The 25,471-nt window shown below is 31.5% G+C and overlaps 1 protein-coding gene across 2 annotated transcripts; it reads left to right on the top strand.

Moving 5' to 3' along the window:
• The first annotated feature begins 15,423 nt into the window (after positions 1 to 15,423).
• LOC107900783 (protein transport protein SEC31 homolog B) lies at positions 15,424 to 24,810 on the top strand. 2 transcript variants are annotated; one of them, XM_016826496.2, is made up of 22 exons: positions 15,424 to 16,008; positions 17,041 to 17,095; positions 17,207 to 17,329; positions 17,497 to 17,593; positions 17,678 to 17,714; positions 17,830 to 17,935; positions 18,020 to 18,077; positions 18,531 to 18,628; positions 18,748 to 18,867; positions 19,187 to 19,223; positions 19,640 to 19,758; positions 19,851 to 19,978; positions 20,091 to 20,646; positions 20,820 to 20,912; positions 21,015 to 21,200; positions 21,280 to 21,493; positions 21,864 to 21,946; positions 22,066 to 22,233; positions 22,905 to 23,033; positions 23,121 to 23,400; positions 23,866 to 24,104; positions 24,201 to 24,810. In XM_016826496.2, exons 1-22 carry the CDS (start codon positions 15,692 to 15,694, stop codon positions 24,288 to 24,290), a joined length of 3,333 nt encoding a protein of 1,110 aa, XP_016681985.2. In that variant the 5' UTR covers positions 15,424 to 15,691; the 3' UTR covers positions 24,291 to 24,810. The 2 variants fall into 2 exon arrangements, with proteins under 2 accessions (XP_016681985.2, XP_016681984.2); XM_016826495.2 differs by having other exon boundaries at positions 19,187 to 19,229.
• Positions 24,811 to 25,471: the final 661 nt, after the last annotated feature.

Raw genomic sequence — 25,471 nt, 5'->3', positions numbered from 1 at the left:
TTTTAGTGCATGATGTTAATTACCATTTTCCCCTAAGCTTTCAATAAATGATAATTTCATCCCTACTCAATTAACCTCTCAATTAAGCTTATTTTTCTCAATTAACACTTCATTATATCACTTTAAAATACTTTATAACCTTTGGAAATTATAATTTTATAACTAGACTTTGATTCCAAACTGTTTCACAATTAGGTCCTACAAATCAATTTCTATTGAAATTACCTAATAAAATCATCTCATAAACAAATTAAAGCTTAAATTTCATGCTATTTCATCATAAACTTACAGTACGCAACCATAGTGACTTTCAATTTCATCCATTGAATCAAAAACTAATGAATTTAGTAATAGGACCTAGTTGTAAAAGTCTTAGAAGCACAAAAATTACAAGAAAAAGGCAATGATTAACTCACTTGGTGCAAAAATTATGAAGTACCAGCTTGAATAAACCCTTAGGACGTTTTTTGCTGATGATAATGAAGAGAATATGGAGAGAATTCTAGATATTCCAATTTGGTCCCATTTTTATGTTAGTAAAATTTGTTATTTTCCCATTTTACCCTCATTTCACTAATTCTCCTGATTTTTCTCATCTTATGCCGCCCAAAATATCTCCTTTTGGGCTTATTTACAATTTATGTCCCTCTTCATTTAACAATTGAGATATTTAATCCTTCTAGTAACTTTTACACCTTTTTCAATTTAGTCCTTTTTACTTAATTGACTACCCAAACATTAAAATTTTCTAACGAAATTTTAATACTATATTACTAACATTTCATAAATATTTATAAAAATATTTTTGACTCGATTTTATGAGATCAGGGTCTTGATACATTGTTTTTACCCAATTTCTTCAATAATTTCTTTTTCTAACTAACCACTAAATCGATAAAATTCTTCTATCTATATTTTCATACGATTTCCTATCATATCAATATTCATGCAAAAATATAAAAATAAATTTATCTTTAAATCAGATTTGTGGCTACGAAACCACTGTTCCAATAACCTTGAATTTAGGCCATTACAATTGTAACTCTTATTCTTGAAACACTATAAATAGAAGTATTTCACAACAGGTGAAAAAACTCGACACTGGAATATGCAAGCACCTTTTATACCTTTGTCAATCTTATAATCATATTCAATAACCTGTGTTTGTGTTATTTTCTTTTTCTCCTTTTTGTTTATAATATAAATTATAATTTAATTTACTTACAACTTAAGCATGAGGTTATAAAGTAGGTAAAAAATCTGAGTCATGCCGTACTATTTCTTAGAAACGTTTCACAATATCATATCATATATAAATTTAGTCAGCCATTTAATTTCTATAACTTAAAAAAATATTTTATAACTTTCTAATTAAACTATACTTTCAAAATATTTAATTTTAAAATATTTTTATTTTTTTAATTTGATATATATATTCCAATTAAAATTTTAATTTTAATTTTTTAAAATTACTCCCTACATTCTTGTTTTAGATAAATATTACTTAAAATATTAGTATATTTTAATTTTATTTTCCTATTAAATTTTAATAGGAACTTTTTTATTAAAATATTATTATCTTTTACATGAAATTTATTATTATAATAATTATTTTAAAAATTAAAAGATAATAATAACTATTTTAAAATTTAAGAAAGAATAATAATTTTTAAATTTTAAAACCCTCTTTCCCTACATTGATTGCAACATCATGTGTGTGGTTTCTAAACGTTGACCATGGATTTTAAATCCTTTCAACAAATTCTAATGATAAGACGTCAACAATTTGAAATTAGAAGATTTCATTTAAATGCTGACTTTAAAACATAATTGCGAGTAAAATCCTTAAATCTATTATACTTTGTTTAGTTTCAATAAACTTTTATTATATATCCATTTTTTTTTTGAAAATTTAATTTTTACACAAGGAATTCACTATGTTAAATAGCCCTATTATAATCAATGTCTAATAAAAGAAGTATAGTTCTATACGGATTCAACTTGTGCAGTATTGTCCTTACCACCTATTTTGTCTCTCTATTTTATTTTTTAACAAGTGAGAGGGTCATACAACCCTAACAATTTAATTTTAAAATTGTAAAGCATAGTAATTCTAGAAAATTAAAATTTGGAAAAAATAAAATATTTTTTGTCTTTATATTTAGATGCAAATGATTAATTTAATTCAAAAGAATATTTGAAAAATAATAATACTCTTTAAATATTTTATGTTATTTATTAACTAATTAAAAGCTGTCAATAGCATTATTTTTCTAATATTAAAAAAATAAAACAATTGTATCAAAAAAAGTTTTGAAACAAATTTTTAAAACAATTTTTAAAAATAGTTTTTTAACAATTGTTATAACACCCCTAACACGTATCCGTTGTCGGAATAGGGTTTCGGGACATTACCGAGTAATCTTAATCTAATCATTCATTTAAAACATTTCAAAAATAATAAAATGATTCATCATTAACATGCATAGAGTCTCATATTAAGCCTTTGAGAGTTTGAAAACACTTTAGAAACACTTTGAGACTAAATCGGGAACATTTGAAAATTTTTGGAAAAAGTTAGAAAATTTTTAACTGCAGGGTTCACACGACTAAGTCACACGCCCGTGTATCTAGCCGCGTGGGCATTCAGAGTAGGGACACACGGCCGTGTTTCAGCCCGTGTCTGTGCTTGTGTAACTTTCTGACTTGGGTCACATGGCCAAATCACACGCCCGTGTGCCAGGTTGTGTACCCTTTAAAATGGCCTCGCACGCTTGTGTGCTAACCGTGTGTCTCACACGACCAAGTCGCATGCCCGTGTGTCTGGCCGTGTGGACCTAAAATGTACCTTTACCAGCAAATTTACCAATTCCTACATGTTTGGGCATTAAACAACTCAAAAATCATTCGTTTAACTTGTTCAAAACACTATCAAACACATTCAAAACATGTCAAAACAATCATCCTAGGTGCTTAACCAATGTATCATCGTTGGTATCGCATTTATATCAACATATCATCATTGCATCATTCAAATTAAGATTATAAACATGCCAAAATCCATCAATTTGGCCTAGCTCATATCTACTTAAAACATTAACATGGATTTACATGCACATACCAAGCTTTGGTTAAATTTAGCATACCATATTATGGCTTCAAACACAAACACATGTTTATATATATATCAAACCAACATTACACTTATAACCTCATATACATTCCATCCACAAAATAAGTATCATTTAGACATCCTAGGTACATGCCAACACAAAAGATAAATATCACCACATTTGAGTTTGGGATCGTTGTTGGATGCTGAATCGGCGGTCAAAAGAGAAGTACCTAATCTACACACAGAAAAATAAAACCATATGCTGAGTAAAACTCATTGGTATTTTAATAATCTGAACATTTAAAGACAAAATAATATATTATGCATAATTGAATTATAAGCACATGTTAGTGTCTAGTATCATGACTATCATATGCTATCATATTTCATTTGTTAAACAATGTCCCAATTCACACAATTGCTATATAAAGAGTTATTCACATATCAAACCGCATTTATTTGTACAATAGCATTAGTCATTCAATACTCAATTCATGAATACATCATTTCATACCATACTCTATTCTCATAACTTGCTATGTAATAGATTTTCACAATTTGATCCACATATCATTTAAACAATAACATTATCCATTCCATATTCAATTCATGAGTACATAACTTATGTATCTCATTTTCATGTTTCAAATCACTATCTCATTTTCAATTCACATACAATATAATCCAATATCAATCATAGTACTGTTTTATTTAATTACCCCTATTAACATGACTCGGACTCAAACAGATACGCGGATCCAACCAACACACCAGTTTAGCATCTAGTGCCTCATCAGATAAATCCAAAGTAGTAACTGCGTCCAATGCTATATAAATTTGACACCCAGTGTCTTATCGGTTAAACCGAAGTAAATTGGCACTTAGTGCCTCATCGACTCGAAGTCAAAGAAATCCCTGAACTCTTTCTATACTATGGCATGCCATCTATATCCAACTTAGCCCGATACAGTTAATAGGGTTCCAATTCACTTTCCAAATACAACCAATATCCAATTATCATATTTGCACATTGTAGAGCCCAATTCTTGCCCGGGCTTTAAATATACAAAGATATATAAAATACATACAAGCCCAAAACTCCATTGTCCAAATACATGGCCCAATACCCAAAAAATAATACAAAACTAAAACATAAAAATATTCTAGTATCCAGACTACAGAACCCAGATCAGACAAAACCCAAAGACCTAGGGCCCAACAGGCCCAAAACCTTAATTGGTTTCGGTAAGGTAGAAACCCTAGTGCCCTAATGTGCCGTTGCTGCCCATGTGCCTCCATAGCGCACTCGTCGCCCAAGGTAGCCTCCATTTGCACCAAAACGGCAAGTTGACTTTGCCACAGACCTGTAAACAAAGCCAAAAAGGAGACAAACAAAGGAACGACAATAGAAATAATAGCAGAACGAAAGCAAAAGCAAAAAGAACAGTGATATAGCAATGTAATCGTGGCTATAAAAGCCACGAAAATAACTATGTAATTTTTTACAGAGACAACAGAATACTAAGAGAACAAAATCAATTAAAAAATCCAAAGGTTGATATCTATTATCATCTTAGCTTCAGCTTCATTTTTTTAGTCTATTTTTTTATACGTATTCTTACATGTAAAAATAAAATAAAAAAGGAAAAGGAAAGAACTTACCCGTATTCGGGTTCGCAACGCTGTCGGGATGGCCGAGGGAGCCACCTCCGAGGATAGGTGACCGGAAGCCGAAAGGTTTCTTGAGTCTTTGGGGTATTCTTGTTAACATTTTGGGAACTTTGAACACGGATTCGGGCTTAAGAGGCTTGAAAGGACCAGATCTGAAGTTCTGCCCTTCTCTGGCCACCGCGTACGGCAGCTGACACGGCGGTCGATGGCTATACCTCTAGCTGAGTTCTGGGGAGAGAGTGGGGTTTGGGAGGTTTTTTTTTAGTTTTTTTGTTTTAAAGAAAGGAGAAATGAAAATTTTGAAGAAATTTTGGCTTTTATAGCATAAATAAAACGACGTCGTTTCACCTGGGGATTTCAACGCCAAAACGGCGCCGTTTTACCTTGACCCGCGCGCGACCCGACCCGCCAAGGATCTGCATGTTTTCACGGTGATTGTGCTATTTGCTCCCGGGGTCCTTCCCTTTTGCGCCATGATGCAGTCTGGTCCCTATTTTTTTTTATTTTGGCCCCATAAATTTTACATTTGTTTCATTTTGGCCCGTGTTGAAACGCTGCACTGCGGGGCCAGGAAAATTGCCCAGTTGGTCCCTCATCCTTTGAGTGTGTCCCATTTCGGTCCCAAACCACCCCTTTTTCTATTTATTTACAATTTAAACCTTCGAATTTCATTCAGATTTCAGTTTAATCCTTAACCTGTTTAATTTCAATTGTTGTTTTTTTATTTTTAAATAAAAAAGGTTTTATTAAATATCTCATTTAACATTTTATTTATTTACTTGCCTTTAACTTTTAACCTAACTTATATTAGTTTTTTTTCTATTTTTTTATTTTATTATTATCTGACTGGCTTGTTTATATTATTTTTACCATCATTAGTGCCATGTTATTCCATTATTTATTTATTTATTTGCTATTTTTTTATATACCTTCAAACTTTGGGCTCGTTATTTTTATGGTTGTCATTGTTATTAATATATTGCCATTTGTATCATTACTTTTATTCATGTATGTTTGCATTAGGGTTTGTTAGTATTAAGGCTATATAATTATTCTATTCTGTATATCATGTTATGGTTGTTTCAAATATATGTTGCATTATTACTATTAGTTATGTATGACCCCTTTTCATTTCAAGTAATTTTTTTAAATAATATAATTAAATTGCATATATATTGTTTTTAAATATTTCATAATTTTTATCCAAATTTCAAAAAGGAAAATTTTTCTAAATAAGATAATATTTTGCGTTTGGAAATTTGAGAAAACATGCCCTAACGTGTTGGGTTTCGATTTCTCGTTTGACCAAATAGCCAAATATCCTTTTAAAATTTCAAAGTATGAGTTTTGGAAACCATAAGGTGATCTTGGTTTCGAGGGTTTAAAGTATCGTATCCTAACGTGCTGGATGTGATATTCTTTCAGAACAAGAGAATCCTAAATTCCAACCCATGTTATTCGAGTTTTTTTAAAGGATCATATTTTTAAAACTCTTCAAAATTTTCAATCTTCGACACTAAGACACTAATTAATCAAATAGGTACCAATTTTGGGAGTTACGAGGGTGCTAATCCTTCCTCGTACGTAACCAACTCCCGAACCTATTTTTCTGAATTTCGTGGACCAAAATCATTGTTTTAATAAAATCAAATCGTTTATTAAAAACAATCACTTTTCGAGGTGATCCGATCACATCTCATAAAAAAGAATCGGTGGCGACTCCCATGTTCGCTTTTTTATTTTCAAAATCTCAGTTGACCCCGTTTTACAAAAAAACAGTTTCGACACACATTATCACATTTACACATATATATTCATTTCAATTCAAATAATCAATACATTCATAATATATATACCAATTCAATATCAAAGTGTCAAATACTCACCTCAACCACTTACCATTCGCATTAAATCAAAATACAAAAATTAGTAATTAGGTTCAGATTATAGAAATACAAATAAGGAATTTCGAGCTATTCGACGTCGATTTTATCTTTTCCCTTTTTAGTCGAGGACTCTGGTACGACGTTAGCTATGAAATTAAAATAATTAAAATTCATCTATACAATAAAATTTCAATTTCATATTGAATATTTAAATTTTTACTCAATATTTGTCTAAATTCCAATTTAGTCCCTAAATCGAGACTAATTTTTATTCTTCACATTTAATTTTATATTTTCATACAAATCCCACTTTAAACTAAATTTAACTCCCTATTTTCACTTAAACCCCTAAATTTTAATTTTTTCACAATTTAGTCTCTAATACTCAAATTTTACAATTTTTTCTACAATTTAATCCTTTTCCATTTCTAACTTAAAAATCTATCAATTTAATCCCTAATACTAAAATTATTCAACATTGACAACACTTAAAAACTTAATAATTGCTAAAATTTCAACATGGGTCGGGTTGCCTTAGGTATCGTGATTCCAAAAACAAAAAATTACAAGAAAAGGAACTAAATTGACTAACCAATTAAACTTTAAACCCTAGAAGTCCCTAGGTTGCCGTCGGTCTCTTTCTCCCTTTCTTTCTTTTTCTTTCTAATTTGTATGGCTTTATCTTTCTTTATTTCTTTTTTTTTATACTAACTTTGTTTTATTATACTTTAATTTATTATTATATAATATATATACACATTTACTTAATTATTAAGATAGCATATTTTAAGATATTTTTATAACATAGGTATAATTACTACATTGGCCCTTTAATTTATTTTTAATCTATAATTCAACTTTTACCCTATACACAATTTATTCCTTATATCTAATTACTTTTAATTCAAGTAAATTCACTTAACCGAAACCTAATTAACTACACAACTAGCTTTGCTTCGTAAATATTTATGAGTCCCGGGAATGCAGTTTCCGACATTCCTGACTATCGGGTCGTTACAATTGTAATTTTAATTACATATTTTAAGAACATATATTTTATTTAAATTTATAAATTTGATTATCTAAAAAATAAAAAAAAACTAAATTTAAAATTTAAGAATATATTAATTTTAAATTTGTAATATTCATAAATTAATAATTAAATTTTTTTTAAAAATATTGAAAAATAAATATTTAAATTTGTTATATTCTACTTTACAATCTTTCTTATTTAAAATTTAAAATCCGTTAATGTTTAATTTTTTAATTTTAATTTTAAAAAAATAAAAAAATCAAGTTTAAATTAATGTTAAAAGTAAAAAATTACTTTAAAATATTTTTCTCAATAAAATTAATGTATAACTTAATATTTTATTTTATTTTTAAAAAAATGCATTTTAAACTTATATCATTTTTATGTATCCTTTAATTTAAATAAAAAAACTTAAACACGGTTTTAATTATAATTATGTATTCAAAATTTCAAAAATATATAATAAATTTAAATTTAAATATTCAATTTTTATATTAAATTATATTTTTAACTTTTGTATGGAATTGTTAAAAGTTAAATATAATATAACTTATTTAAATTCAAATGTGCAATCAATCCAAGTATATCCTAGTTCTCCTTTGGAGTATCATAAATAAATGCCAGTAACCTTATTGTACAAATAAATAATTTCCATGAAATATAGACGACGTTTTTGGACATTCAATTAAATTTATAGAAGAAATAAGTTACCATTTGAACAAATTTCAAAGATCTCCACTATCCACTTGATTTGCATGATTTAATTTACATGTATGAGAACTTTTTAACTTTGCTACATTGGTGACTAACGAGATATCAAACTTAAAATAAATATCATAATTAACCATTATCATTGATAATTATCAAATAAATAATACTAATCAACATCATCATCGTGCGCCAAAATCTTTTCTTTCTCATTTTACGGTTTTCTGGTTACGAAAAAAATATTCTTTAACTAAGATTTAAAGATTAAAAAGCGATGGGAAATATTAGCAAAACAGAGAATAAATAAATATTCAATTCATGGCAACACAATAATTTTTATCCATTTCAAACAAATGATAATAAAATATTAAGGCTAGCTACACACATCATTCAATTTAATCAACACAAAAAATTCAAGAATCCTAATTTTTAATTATCATTACTAATAAAATAAAAATAATTAAGTAGTATTACAAATTCACTTGAAAAATCATATTTCCTTTAAATCAGGCTCTAATACCATATGCAAAATTTATTATATCTAAATATTATGTAAAACAAATCTCTAACATTGTATACTCAATGATTTAGGGTTTTTAGAATAATATGATTTTCATAAGTTTAAGAAATCCTTGTTGTGAAATTGGAGTTGGTCATTAGGCTTGACGAATAACACTTAATAAATTGTTTTCTCCATCTTGAACTATATTTAGATCTAAAATATTTTACATGGTTTTCACAAGTTTAAGAAATACCTAATGCAGAATTGGAGTTGGCCATTACACATGACGAAAATTCAAAGAATAACACTTGATAAATTTATTTCTCCCTCTTAATCTCTTCTATTAATTACACAAACCCTAAATAATGGAGGCTATAATCTTTATTTTCTTTTATGTGTGTAAGCTTAACAGGTAAAGGGAGGATCAAATTATAATGATTAACTTTTAATCCGGTACGTTCATCAAGTAACCAAATAAATGGATAAAATATAACTTTTATTAAAAGTAAAACTCTTATCCCTTTAAATTGGGCACATTATTTTAGATCTATCTAATTGAGCCCACATAATTGGGCTAAAATCTTACAATAAGTACTAAAAAGTTAAAAATTAAAAATAATTATAATTCTACATATAATTAAATAAAATAAATTATAGGAAATACAAATTATAAAACAAATTAACATAAATATATAATAAATAAAATTTTTAATTTAAAATATATTTTTAAAAATTAACTTTTAATGTTGAAAATATTCTTAAAAACATTGATCAAAGTAAATTTATATGTTTTAAAATATAATTAATTTTTTTCAAATAATTAATTAATTTTAAAAAATCAAAATTACAAAATACTATAATATTAATACGCACACACTTAAATAAATTTTTTTAAAATATCATTAAAATTTTCAAATCATTAATTAATTTTAAAAAAAACCCAAAATTATAAAAGTATTATAATATTTTTTTGGTGAAAAAGCACAAACAAATGATCTTAAACAGACATAATCAAATTTGTTGCTCTAGCTTAACTCAACAATAGCTACTAACTCTTTAAGAATCTTGTCGAATACTTGCAATGCTGAGTTTCTTTCTGAAGCCATCTTGGCTAGACAATCTGTAACTTGAGTTGTTTTCTCTAGGAATATACTTAATTTCTCATTGCTCAATTGTTTGCAGAGTCATATGAATCCTTTTGACCAAGGCTGAGTTTGCTTCAGTCGAATGAATGTCTTGAAGGGCTTTGACCGCTTCTAAGTTATCGGTGTGGATGAGGACCCTCTTATGACCCTCTCTTTGAATGAAAACTAGACCATCTAAAATTCCCCATAATTCAACATCAAAAACTAAACAAAACCCCAAGTACCTATATTAAGCTTAACAGCTCCATCAGTATATAAAGAAATCTAGTTATCCATTGAATCTGATTTATGAGCGAGTTTGAGTTGTCCAAAGGAATCATTCTTAAGTGTTGCAATATATTGTTTTGCCCAGCTTATTGAAGACTTAATGGTATTAGTAGAGCTCCACAATATCCCTTGGAAAATATAGAGATTCTTATTTTTCCAAATGCGTCAAGCGATTAAACCAAAGAGATTGGGCCAAAGAACCCCCACATTTGGTAACCATAGTTGAGAACCCAAATTGATTTCCATCCACTTGAAAAGATTGCTAGAAAAGAACTTGTTTCGGATACTGATGGGTACGACATTTAGCCATACCTTCTTAGTAGTTGGGCAATCTCTAAGGACATGTAATAAGTCTCCAATCCCATGCCGACACGACAAAGAAGAACTATTTTGTCTGATCCCCCTCCATGATATTTCCACATTAGTTAGAAGACTTGCTTGTATACTAGCCATAAGAAAGCCCTTACACGTTGAGGTCCCTGAAACTTCAAAATAATCTTCCATCATCTATCATACGAATTCCATGTATTTTGACGGAGAGACTTGTAAGCACTTTTGATAGAGAAGGCACCTACGAGGTACCAATCCAATTAATTCGATCACTCCCTGCTGAAGGATGGGGGGGGGGAAGAATGTTAACAATTCTTTTAACAATGTCTTCAAGAAACCATACTCTAAAAAGTCTAAGTTCCACGAACCATAATTAGTAACCATTTCACTTAAAAACAATTTGACACCAGATTATTATGAGAAGGCACATTATGTATCAGAGGACCCAGGTTTGGGATCCATGAATCTTTTCAGCATCTAATAGAATCTCTCACCCCATAGACTAACATAAATTTTCACATAACAAAGGTCAAACCTTAGCAAAGGCTCTCCATACAGCTGAACATTTTCCTCGTGTTATGCTCTCGGGCAACCTTTCCTTCATCCCATACTTAGATCTGAGGACTTGGACCCATAAAGCTTCATCCTTGGTCGCAATGTTAAAACCCAACTTTAATAGGAAAGAGGAGCTTTGATCCTCCAAATGCTGAAATCCTAGTACTCCACATACACGCGGTTGACAGATAGAATCTCAATGAACCAAAGGAATTTTCCTCCCGCCATTAGATAACCCCCAAATATTAGGACACAAACAATTCATGCGGAATCCAAACTAATTAATCAACAAATTGAATTTAAAACTTTTTTAAGTTGTAAACCAATTTTTGATATGACATTTGTCACCATCAATGATTAAAACAACTCAATCTTATAAACATTCAATTAATGGAGTATGCTTTAATTTTGGCTGAAAAATACTAAAATACTCGATAAATATGTAAACAAAAGAAGCATCTACAGTTATAGAAATATTAACAACATGCTTTAATTTTGGCCAAATTTATTAAAAGAAGCATCAATATTAACCAAGAATAGGTAACTTCATAAAATTTTGGAATGAATTTTACTGAAAATGATTAAACCAAATTTCAGTATATTTGTATTTATTTGGAATAATTTTCGGTTAACAGGTTGTTTTGGGTTTCCTATTTTTTCAAAAATATAAGTTAGTTGAAAAACATATTCTTTTTCAAGATAAAAATGCAATGAAACTGTTAAAATAAGCCTAGGTAATGGGCTTTGCTATGAAGATTGGTACGTGTCTGCCTTTGGATGTACTTTGGTTGCAACAAGAATTTAGAAGCTCAAAATTAAATTATAAAATTTATGATTTATTAATTTATGATTTTATTATTTTGAGAGATTAAATATAATTTTTTTTATTAAAATTGCAATTTTACATTTTTTTTGACTACCCTTGTATTCACCCCTATCTACTAAGGTGATCTTAGAGATGGATAATTCACAGAAAATATTTCTGGTTAAAGAGTGAGGGCCCATATAGGATACTAATGTGTTGGTGAGAATTATCAAGAGGGTTCTAAGAATGAATTGGGCGATTAAAGCTATTCTTGTCTAGTAAAATAGTTGATGCGTCGGCGGCACTGGGGTTTTTACAAATTGCGGACGATTTTAACAGTGTTGCTACACTTAGAATCATTACGGTACAAAGTTTAGTGTTTGTTACGTTAAGCATTCCATTGATATATAAACCCTTTTAATTTTATATTTTTTAAGAAATTAATCTCTAAATTATATATGAATTTCGATTCAATGTGTAATTTGATACATAATTTTTTATTTGATGCAACTATACACACGAAACTTTGTTTGTAGTTCAAATATATACATTAAACTTTACTTTTGATTCAATCATACACATTTAAAAAATATATATATCAATTTATTTTTATATTAGATAAATGTATAAATATTAAATGATGCTATATTAATAACCGTGCTGATAATTATTTTGTGAGAATTTGATCAAATCAAAATTTCACATATAAAGTTACACGTTAAACCAAAAATCATATATAATTTTGAGATTTATCCATTCTTTTAAAATTTAAAATTTGTTAGAGCATCATATCGCTAATATATTAAGATTAGGGGTTTGAAGTTGAGAGATACTTTTAAATTTTTCTAAAGAGTTTAATAAAATCTCGAAGATGATAATTCTTTAATAACTCCCAAAGAGCATAATACTTTTACATTATCGATCCGATATTATAACAATACCTTTGTTTTAATCAGTATTTTTTAATTTGCAGCTTGAAATTATTTATTTATTACATAATATTAAATTTAGTTCTCAACATTTACATCTTTTATTAATTTAGCTCTTAATTTTTGAGTTAAATTTAGCCTTAAGAATCAAATTTGGCCATCTATGGCAACTTGCATGACAATTATACTCTATGCTATTTTTTAAAAAATTTTATAAACTTTTTATATTTTTATAATTTTAATTTTTTTTATAAATTTTAAATTATTTGTTTACGTGACATATAAGACAAATGATGATATGTTAACATGATGTGTACATGGACTATTATGCGAGTTGTCAAGCCAATAACATTTAAAAATTAATGTTTTAGTATATTTTCTTTAAGAAAAAATGATTTGACTCTTTTTTGAAAGGCAAAGGGCTAAATTTAACTTAAAAAGAAGAATAAAGGCCAAATTGTTAGAAAAATGTAAACAGTTAGCGTAAATTTATGATTAATAATTGGGTTATTGAGTCGCCTAGTCTTTTGGATTCTAAACAGGATTTGGTTTTGAGCTCAGTCCCAAGCCCAAACAAAGACCAAACCATATTAGGTAAAGGGCCTTTTTGGTCTTTTAAGCTACTTAATGTTAAACGTGGATACAGGTGTCATGTCCTGATTCGAATGCCAACGAAACGCAGTCATTTTCTTCGGTTAAAGTACTTGATAGGTCCCTATATTATAGGGTATGGATCAAATTAGTCCCTATATTATTAAATGGATCAATTTAGTCCCTATACTATTAAAAAGAATCAAATAAGTCCAAATTGTAACATAGTTAACATTTACTGTATAAAAAATATCTTAAAATTATTTTTATTATAGTTTAATTTCAAACAAAAAATTTTATTTATAGAACCATAAAAACTTTAAAAATACTGTCTTTGTTAAACAATAAATGATATTTTTTAAACAATAAATATTAAATCTATTATAAATTTAGTCTTATTTTATTCCTTTTAATAGTATAAAAATTAAATTAACATATTTAATAATAAAGAGACTAATTTAATCATGTCCTTATAATACAGGGACCTCTTAGGTACATCCACCTATTTTTTCCCTCCAGTGCCAAAGGAGATGGCTTAAATATGCCAAAAGTCCTATACTCTTCAAAATTTAAAATTTATTTTTTATACTTTAATTTTGAGAAATTAAGTGGATGTACTTTTTTTTATCAAAAAATCTTTGTCCTCATTTAATTTTGCAATTAAAATTAACAATGTCAAAAGTAAAATAATTTTCTTAGCCCTCAATATTTACTTTTTTTTAAAATTTGGTCCTTACCCTTTAAAAGTATATAAAAATTTTAAAAAATAAAACTTTTCATATGTTTAAATAAAAAATAAAAAATTATATTTTAAAAAATCACAATTTCTCAAAAAACTAAAAATTATAAAAAAATCTTTCAAATTTAAAAATAAAATATAAAAATGATTTTAAAAATATAAACATAAATTCCAAAATTCAATGTTATCTAAATTGAATTGCACTGGCCAAGTAGACTAAGAACCATTGGAGTATTGGTCTGGTGTGAGGTAAAACTCGGTTGACATATGAATCAATACAAATTGGTTGAAACAAGCTAAAGAATCAATTAAATTAGTAGTTGAACCGATTTCAACCTAGTTTGACCAGTTGGTTCTCAAAACAACCGATCAAACTATTTTAATGTAAATAAATTATTTAAAAGATATTAAAAAAAATTTTGTGTGGCTTAATGAAGCCCCATTATTTGTCTGATAATTCAAAAGCTTGAACTGTATAAGAACTAGAGAAATGAATGAAAATGGAACTCTTTATGGGTTATTTTGAAAAGGGAAGAAGTGGTGGGGGTTGGTTGACAGTGGTTGGAAGATGAGGAGGAAAAACAAAATGGGTTTAAGAGACGTGATTTCGGTGGTGATTGGACGGTATAATAAGACACCACATGACGACATGCGATTGGCCAGCACTATCACATCAGTAAAAATTTAACGCCATTAGAATCGGGTATAAATTTAGTTGACGGAAAAAAAATTTGGATACCAATCTAGGACAAAAATCATAAGTAATAATATGAGAGAAGTGGACAAATTCGGATACTAATTTTGTATTTAACCCATAGATATCAAAATCAAATTAACGATTTTAAATTTTTATTTTGCTATACCTATTACGAGCCTCCTTATCTTCGTTTGTATAATCATGTTGACAAATATATATATTATTGTATTAAATTTTAAAATGAAAAAAGGTATTTAAAAAAAATTGTATCAACAATTTAGTAAATGGGGAAAATGTAATTAAATAATGACATTATAAAACTTGAGATTATATCAAATTAAAGTAAAAGAAAAAGAAAAAGGATTAAATTTTAAAATTAAGTATAAAAGAGGACTAAAGGTAAATTTGACCAAATATAAATATCAGAAATTGCCGAATTGAGAAAAAAAAAAAAATGAAACCACTCACTGTGTGTTCGCTCATTAAATCTTCTTTTGCCTCGTCGATCCCCGTCCCTCTCTCTCTCCCCTCTTTCTGAATTTCCAAAATCGGATCAAATCCTAATTGTCCAAATTCTCATTGTTTTAATCCAAACCAGATCACATTTCAATTCACATATAATCGTTATTCGATCTTTGTTAATCTTCTCACTGTATCTACAGATAATTTGATAGGCATTTTGGGGGATAAGGAACCGTAAAACTTACATTTAATCCTAATGGCGTGTATAAAAGGGGTGAACAGATCGGCGTCAGTGGCACTGTCGCCGGACGCGCCCTACATGGCGGCTGGGACGATGGCCGGAGCGGTGGATCTATCCTTCAGTTCATCGGCGAATCTCGAGATCTTCAAGTTTGATTTCCAGAGTGACGATCTCGAGCTCCCCGTTATAGGTGAGTGCCCAAGCTCAGAGCGGTTTAACCGCCTAGCTTGGGGCAAGAACGGATCCGGTTCCGATGAGTTTTCTCTCGGACTCATTGCTGGTGGCCTCGTTGATGGTAGCATCGATCTTTGGAATCCTTTAAAATTGATCCGGTAAATTGAATTTGTTTGTGCTTACACTGGATTTAGCTAATTGGCTTTAAATTCGATTGAATTGGAAATGACTTTCAATTTATTGGGCATTTTTTATTCTATTAGTTAACTGGATTATGTTGTTAGTTTTAAGTGTAAAGTGTTGCATGGATGGGAATGTGTTGTGGCTTTCTAGCTACTTGGGATTATATTATTCTGTTACCTAATGGGCATTGACACATTTCTGATGTGAGCATTCTCTAATTTTCTGACTACTTCGAGGCTACAGTATTTTAGGTTTCATTAGTAGTACTGTGCCCTTGATTTGTGAGTTCTAGATACTTATTGTAACTGTATTTTGATGACTGGTTGGTTGAAATTTGAAATTGACTCTGGATGAATTGTTATTTGAAATTTAATTCCATGTTCAATTTTTATGCTTTGTTTGTTCTTGGAGCTGGAATAAGTCGGATAATATGAATGTTAATTCTTTGTGCCTGACTTCTCATCTTTTTTACAGGCATGATTTGCATTTTCTTTTGCGTGTCAATGGTATTCTTGGGCTGTTAGGAATCATAGTTAATGATAATTGGAGGTTCATTGACTAGATCAAAATATGCTCATATTTGTTGTGTTCTGTTCCCGTGTTTGTACAGCATATGAATCATATTGATTGTTTTGTGTAGGGTTATGACTGGATGATATATAGAATGTGGTTAAAGGGCGGGAAACCTTTTTATTTCCTGATATTGGCTTTCTGGTTACATTTGGACCATGCTGTATTTTATTAGATGCTAAGAGTAGTAAGTAAAAGGTTAGCATTACCTTTTGGGACAATTTTCCCCCTATTTAACTGGTTTTTGATTGGGACCCTTTGTTGCGGAAGTAGCAACTTTTTATCTGTTCATATAGGGTCGTTGTTTTCTAGATGATTGGATCTGATTACTTCCATATTTCTCTTTTCAGAATATCTGTGCTATTTTTATTAGTTTCGTTTTTTTTTGGGTGCTATATATGATTAAATGGTAGTAATTTTTTGCTTCATATACCCAGCTCTGAGGCAAATGATCAAGCTCTTGTTGGACATCTTTCAAGGCACAAAGGGCCTGTGAGTTTCTTTTTTCTGTAATAAATGCTTGACCACAATACATGATTTTTTTTTGTCAAGCATTTGGAGATTGCATGTTATGTTACTTCTATTCTTTTCCCCATCTTTCAGGTTCGTGGTCTCGAGTTCAATGCAATTGCTCCAAACTTGTTAGCATCTGGGGCAGATGATGGTGAAATTTGCATCTGGGATCTGGCAGCACCTGCACAACCCTCTCATTTTCCACCTCTTAAGGTATGTGCATCCTCCTCTGTATTCATGTTGTCTTTACTGTAGCAAGCTTGCCTAATATATACGCTTTGTTCAGCTGGATATCAGTCTGACCCCCCCCCCATTTCAAAAAGATGGAAGAAAATGTATGGAGGCGTCTGATATATATATATTGGTTTTTAATCATGCAGGGCAGCGGTTCTGCTTCTCAAGGTGAAATCTCATATCTGTCTTGGAATAGCAAGGTTCAACACATATTGGCATCAACTTCATATAATGGAACAACTGGTGAGTAAATGAATGGACACTAGACTATTTGTCTTGTCATTTAAGCTTAGGCAGGAAGATAATATTTATGGTTTTATTTTCCAGTTGTTTGGGACTTGAAGAAGCAAAAACCAGTGATAAGGTAAATTTCATGTTATCTACCAAGAGAAAATTTTCTGGGTGTTTGCATGTTGCTTCCGTTTTGACGTGGCACATCATTTGGCCTAATCTGCCTCCCCCCCTTCTTTCTATTGCAGTTTTGCAGATTCAATAAGAAGGCGATGTTCTGTTTTGCAGTGGCATCCTGATGTTGCCACTCAACTTGTTGTTGCATCTGATGAAGATGGTTCACCAACGCTTAGGGTAATGATCTTGTAGACTATATGTGCTTCTATTGAGGTTTACCATTTGTTGGGAATTTGTTAATTTCTGATATTTTTGCAACAGCTTTGGGACATGCGGAATATAATGTCACCAGTGAAGGAGTTTGCAGGGCATACAAAAGGTAACGGTGCTTGACAAGTTGATGCATTGTTTTAAACTTGCTGATAATGTTATCTTTCTTTACTTTTGGATGTTTGTTTCTGTATTTGATGCAAGAATTATATGCTATTGATTATTTTCAATTTTGCTTTTCTCACTTTCTCTAGAATTGAAAAGCAGTTGCCTGAAATTTTTTCTCAATAAGAATGGCAATGACGATGGAAGGGCTAAATTATTGCTTAACTTTTTCGTTTTGAGCTGATAGTAGACCATAGAATACGAAATGCATGTAATTAGCTTCCCAAGGTTGGACTAATAATTAGATATTAAGTTTGCGTAGGTGACCCACAGCCTCAGTCAGTAGGGATCCGTGATAAATGTAGGATTTCATCACTTTCTTGTACAGGGCATTTGTTGTTGAATTTTTCTGATACTTATCCATCTCCCTGTTCCGTTTATGCATCTATTGTTCCAGGTGTAATTGCAATGGCATGGTGTCCCTCTGACAGCTCTTATTTACTCACATGTGCCAAAGATAATCGGACTATTTGTTGGGATACAGTAACTGGAGAGGTGGGTGAATGAGTTAATTATTGATATATGCTTTAGGCTTTCCTTTTGGCTATCTGTGTGTTATTTTTATCAAACAAGTATATCTTGAATTATGGTTTTTTTTTTCTTTTGGGGAATAGGCTGTCTGTGAATTGCCTGCAGGTACCAACTGGAACTTTGATGTGCACTGGTATCCAAAGATACCTGGAATAATATCAGCATCTTCATTTGACGGCAAAATTGGCATTTACAATATTGAGGTGTGACCTTGTTTAAGTTTCTTTCCTTTCATAATCACTTTTTTTTAAACAAAAATTTCTTAGCAGTTGGAAATATGTATGATAGGTCAATTGCAATCTGTTTATCATTATCATACACTTGTTTTGGGATGGCATTTTATGTATCTTGTGGGCACTGTTCTTTTGTAATTTATGTGGCAAATTTTTGAAGCTTATAGTTCTTGCTGGTTTGTTCAAGAAAAAGATACTTGTCCGGTACCAACAATTTTGCCTCAGAACTCTTTCTTCCTTGGACCCTAGATTTAACACTTTTGGGTAATTTTTTTCCTTTATTTTGCAGGGCTGCAGCCGATATGGTGTTGGGGACAGCGATTTTGGTACTGGTAATTCATGTTTTTATCCTGATATTTATATGTTTGACTGCAGCAGTTGGTTTGGTAGCCTTCAATTTGATTCTAGTAGAAATATCCATGTTTCCCATGTATGATTGTAGACTGGGTTGGGTAGGCCTGTATTGAACTTAGTGCCCATAGCATATGTATACATGTATATATTATGTATATATGACATCTTTATCAATGTTTGACCTTAGTGCTCTTAAGCTTTGGTAGTGCAGGAGAAACATACTGATGACTGCCAATATAAGTTGGGGAATATAGGTGGACATTGGTCAACTCTGCTTAATAGTCTTTATTCTTGATCTTTGTTAAAAACAAACTTCATGTTTCTAAGATTATATGTTTTCATTGGTACTTCCTTTTTATCTAATTAATTTTAATTTCTTTTCATGCAGTGTCTTTGAGAGCTCCTAAATGGTATAAACGTCCTGTTGGGGTATCTTTTGGTTTTGGAGGAAAACTTGTATCTTTTTGCACTCGGTCATCTGGTTCAGGTACTTCTGCATCATCAGAGGTAAATATTGTCAGCCATTGTTTTTGTTCCATTATATTTGAATGCCACTGGTGTTATTTTTGGGATCTTATGCTCCTATATGTTATTTTTAGGTATTTTTGCATAACTTAGTTGCTGAAGAAACTCTGGTCAGTCGTTCATCTGAATTTGAATCCGTCATACAGAGTGGGGAGAGGTCTTCACTAAGGGTTTTATGTGAAAAGAAAGAACAAGAATCTGAGTATGTCATCTGAATTAAGGAATTGTAGTTATTTTCGTTCTTGTCTTTTGTCAAATAATTTGTTGCTTCTACCAGTTAATGCTTTTGATGGTTCATTTGAAATTTTATACAGATCTCAGGATGATCGAGAAACTTGGGGCTTCTTAAAGGTGATGTTTGAAGATGATGGGACAGCAAGGACAAAGTTGCTCATGCATCTTGGTTTTAGCCTGCCCGAAGAAAAAGATACTGTACAAGATAACATCTCTCAGATTGTAAATGATATTACACTTGAGGATAAAGTGACAGAAAAGGTGGGCTATGAGGGTGAGAAAGAAGCTGCTCCATTTGCAGTTGATAATGGGGAAGACTTCTTCAACAATCTTCCGAGTCCCAAAGCTGATACCCCTGTTTCAACATCTGAAAATAATTTCGCTGTTGAGAGCACAGTTAGCAGTACTGATTTAACACCTCAAGAACCAGAAGGAGTGGAGGAAAGCTCAGATCCATCATTTGATGATGCTGTACAACGTGCATTGGTGGTGGGTGATTATAAGGGAGCAGTTGCTCAGTGCATTGCTGCAAATAAAATGGCTGATGCTTTAGTTATTGCTCATGTTGGTGATCCTTCCTTATGGGCTAGCACATGTGATCAGTATCTTAAGATGAGCTGTTCTCCATACCTGAAGGTAAATTAACTTTTATATTTTCTTTGCACTGAATGGTTTAACTATACATATCTTTGTAGAAATAGGAATTTGATTTTAATTATTTACAGGAGTTATATTTTTCATTGGCTACAAGATTGCTATTTGTTCTCCCTTTTTTTTTGGAAAATTATGTCTCAACTCTGCTGTTTCAGGTTGTCTCTGCAATGGTGAACAATGATCTCATGAGCCTTGTCAACACCAGGCCTTTGAAGTTCTGGAAAGAAACACTAGCGCTCCTCTGTACTGTAAGTTTCTATTTTGGAAATAGATGTATAGTGGTGTAGCAACAAATTATATAACTTCTTATTGCTACTATTACGGACTTATTTGTCATATTTGACGAGCAGTTTGCCCAGAGAGAGGAGTGGACTGTACTCTGTGATACGCTTGCTTCCAAACTAATGGCCTCTGGGAATACTCTGGCAGCGACTCTCTGTTATATATGTGCAGGGAATATTGATAAAACAGTAGAGATTTGGTCAAGGTGCCTGACAACTGAACTTGATGGCAAATCTTATGTCGATCTTCTCCAGGTAAGTTAGCAATTCATAGAAACAAACAGAACATAAGTTTGTTTGGACAGAAATCTGACAATAGGTGATTGTCTTCTAGGATTTAATGGAAAAGACCATTGTTCTTGCTTTGGCAACTGGCCAGAAGCGGTTTAGTGCATCCCTATGCAAGCTTGTTGAGAAATATGCTGAAATTTTGGCCAGTCAAGGACTTTTAACGACAGCAATGGAATACTTAAAACTATTGGGTTCTGATGATCTGTCACCCGAACTAGTGATATTAAAAGATCGTATTGCACTTTCTACCGAACCTGGTATGTGTTTTAGAAGATGGCCGATGGTTACTGCTTTAGTGCTGTTACATATGGGTTTTTGATCTACCCGTGCTAATTTATGTTTATTCAAATTAATCATGTAAAAAAGGTGGTGCCAGTAACTAAAATGTCAACATATGTTGACTTGGTAGAGAACCTTTTTGAGTGATTAAGCATTGGTGCTCTAGATTAAGTCAAGAACTATTAGATAATTCTTTTTTCGGTATCCATGTTTCTTTCAATTTATTTTACAGGTTTTCTTGTGACTAGCAATATTTATGAGGACATGAATATAGCTTACCAATGTTTGAGCTTTGTGGCCCCCACTAATATGTAGTTGTTGAGGATATCTATTATTTAATTGTTGCAGTGAAAGAAGGTAAATCTGCTGTTTTTGAGAACTCTCATCCAACTGGTGTACCAGGCTTTGAGCCTTCACAACATATATATCCGGTACTTTATCCTACACATTTCTTTTATATGATCTGTTTTAATTGGATGCTTCTTGATATTCTGTTCTGATATTGTCGATGACCTTTTATGTTTTCTGGTTACTTTCCCCCATTGCTTAGGATCCAGCTGTACCACAAATTCAGCCAAGTGTTCCTGGTAGTGCTTATGATGAAAATTATCAGCGATCCTTTTCACAATATGGAGGATATGCACCTCCTCCCTCATATCTACCTCAAGCACCACCTGCCAACATGTTTGTTCCAACCCAAGCTCCTCATATTTCCCAGGTATGCTGTTTTTGGTTTCTTTTTGTGCACGACACTCAATTTTATGGTAGAAGCAATGGCTAAGTTGCAATAATATTAGTAGTTTTCTCTTGGTTTTACTTTTAATCTGGCATGCTGTCTCAGCACCTAGAGACTGGCTGGTTCAATGGATATATTCATTCACTCTATGAATCATGCCATCCATTTGGATGCATTCTCAGGAAAAGTGAGTGCCTGTTTAGAGATTGTTTGAGTGAAAAGTTGGATTTAATTAGGAAAGCAGGGCCAGGCTAAAACTAGCATGGGATCATCTTGCGGCTTTTTAACTTGCAATCTTGATTGACTTGATAGTTTTTCAACCTCTAAACTGCTGATGTCTACAGTTTGTGATGACTTTCCTCTGAGATCCACGAGGGGAGGAGAAAACTGGAAAAGGCTGAAAATCTGAACCGTACCAGCATTATCTGTTTGTTTGGATTTGATATTTTCCGTATCTTGGTTTGAAGAAACAACTTGAGTATTTGTAGAAAGAAGATTAGCTATTGAACGGAGAAGGCTCTCTGTTGTCCGAAATTAACACTATATCTCTGGCTAACTAGTTTTTTCTAGCTTTTATTTTATTGTAATGCATGACTTTCTTTGAATTTAGCATATCAGCTAGATGGTTGACTAAAGGTTTCTTGTTCTTCCAGACAAATTTTGCTCCTCCACCTGAAACCACTCAGCCTACTGTCAGACCCTTTGTTCCTTCAAATCCTCCTGTTCTAAGAAATGCAGATCAATACCAGCAGCCAACTTCTTTGGGTTCTCAGTTATATCCGGTGTGTATAGCCACATTTAGTTTATGGTTGATGCCATTGTTATTCTTCCAAGACTGGTATTTTGAATTATTTTTGTGTGACTTTCAGGTTGCCGCCGGTCCTACTTATCCTGCTCCCCCTGGGGCTGGTTCATTTGCACCTGTCCCATCCCAAATGGGAGCAGCTTCTGGTCCCAGAATGCCACAAGTTGTAGCTCCCGCGCCAGCACCTAGGGGATTTATGCCAGTTACTAACACATCTGTTCAAAGACCTGGTATGGGCCCAATGCAACCACCCAGCACTACACAGTCAGCACCAGTACAGCCAGCTGCAGCACCTGCTGCTCCTCCACCAACAGTGCAGACTGCTGATACTTCAAATGTACCTGGTAATTGCTAGTTTCTTGGTTGGTAATGCTAATGCTAATGTTATAGATGTTTATTAGATTGTGGAGATACTCTGGATGTATGGTATGTCCACTTCTCTTCTAGGATAATTCAAGAATGGGTGTTTTTCTATCCAAATAGTTAAAGAGTTTATCTCTAACATTATTACCTTTACGGAAACTCACAAAAAATAATAAATTGTTGCAAAAATGATAATTGAAATTTTTTTTTTAATATTCTTTACTCTAGTTAGTCCTCCTTTTGAATTTGCATGGTCCACATTAAATAAGATTGAAGGTATAACCTGTGGCTTATGAACTCCCTAAATAATGATCAGTCAAATGTGTGCTTGTTTCAACATTAATCTCTGTTCATAGATGTCAGCAAACTAAGAGATTTAGAAATGTATGTATATATATATGCTGATATAAATACTTTTGGTGATAACTTTGCTTTGGTTTTTTCAGCCCACCAAAAACCTGTAATCACTACCTTAACTAGACTTTTTAATGAGACATCTCAAGCACTGGGAGGTGCACGTGCAAACCCAGTGAAGAAGCGTGAAATAGAAGACAATTCAAAGAAAATAGGCGCCTTATTCGCCAAACTCAATAGTGGAGACATTTCAAAAAATGCTTCTGATAAACTTATTCAGCTCTGCCAGGCTTTGGACAATAATGATTTTGGTACAGCTCTGCAAATCCAGGTATGGATGGGAACGGATGTTTATGCTGAGCTATTCACGATGTTGGCAACGAGAAGCACTTCAATTTTATTTTAATTTTGATCTCCTCTCAAACAGGTTCTTCTCACTACTAGTGAGTGGGATGAGTGCAACTTTTGGCTTGCAACTCTCAAGAGGATGATTAAGACAAGGCAGAATGTTAGATAAGTTATGAGAATACACAAAATCTCCCGAGGATGGAATCCAAAGTCTGCTTATCTTTTCCTCACGCGGTCACACACTTGGGGCACCAATTAATCCTTTGATGTGCACAAAGAATGGCTTCTCTTGTTTGCTGCCTGCAGGATTTTGGTTCTTTTGGTTCCATTACTTGCTTCCTGCTAAAACATTGACTTCCCTTTTCACATTAATACTTTTCTTTTCTTTTCTTTTTCCTTTTTCCCCAAAGCAGTTAGTGGAAATAGTTTTCAGGACTATAATGTTGATTGTTTTTCACTAGACATCTTGTAGTATTGAGAAGTAGAGTTGGTTACATTAGTTCCAGTTTTCACTTTCCCCCACTATTGTGGAACCAAAATTTCCATTAGTGAGCAAATTGGATTGACATGATGTTGTTGCATTGGTTGGTTTCTGCATGGTCCATTACTTGTAAAACACATATGCTTTTCCTCTTTTATTATTATTATTATTATTATCAATTAATATGAAAACAGAAGGGTTTTAATAAGATGCTTATAATTTCATTTCCTTTCTTTGGTAGCTGTATCTTAGAATTCTCCATTGATACATCTTTTGAAGCATTCATCATCAGGTTTCGGATTCAATTGAAACCCCAGGTAGTAATGGATTGACTGTCAAAAAATCCATTTATTTAGAAAGTATCATAAGTAACGGTGATCTTTTTGGTCAATTTTGGAACTTAAATTTGACGGGGGATTGAAGTCACTTTGTCCAAGCTGAGTTGTAGGGTTCATTATTCTCAACATATTGTTGCTATTTCACAGTAAATAAAATGAAAAACAGTTTATTACCCATGGTTTAGTTTTAAAAGAGTTGTCAAGTTGAAGTACAAATTATGTTCCACTTAATGATCTATTTTACTATTTAATTGTTAATAAAATATCAATATCAATATCTATATTTAATTTTTATTATTTAAAATAAAATCTGACAGGATCAAACTGATCTATCTTGGAAGAAGCATCTCAATAAAGAAAATAAAAATAGTCTCTTTAAAATAAATTTATATGTTATCCCCACATATATGAATGGTTCCATATGTAAGGAAAAAATACCCGATTCCATTTTACGGAGTTACAATTATATATTTCAAGGAATTTTATTTTTACAGGTAAATGCTCAATACCCAAGTAGGCATATAAAGTTGA

This window comes from Gossypium hirsutum, chromosome D08 (assembly GCF_007990345.1).
Source record: "Gossypium hirsutum isolate 1008001.06 chromosome D08, Gossypium_hirsutum_v2.1, whole genome shotgun sequence".
Lineage (NCBI taxonomy): Eukaryota > Viridiplantae > Streptophyta > Magnoliopsida > Malvales > Malvaceae > Gossypium > Gossypium hirsutum.
The sequence above is the reverse complement of the archived record's forward strand: the minus strand, read 5'-3'. Positions and strand labels throughout refer to the sequence as shown.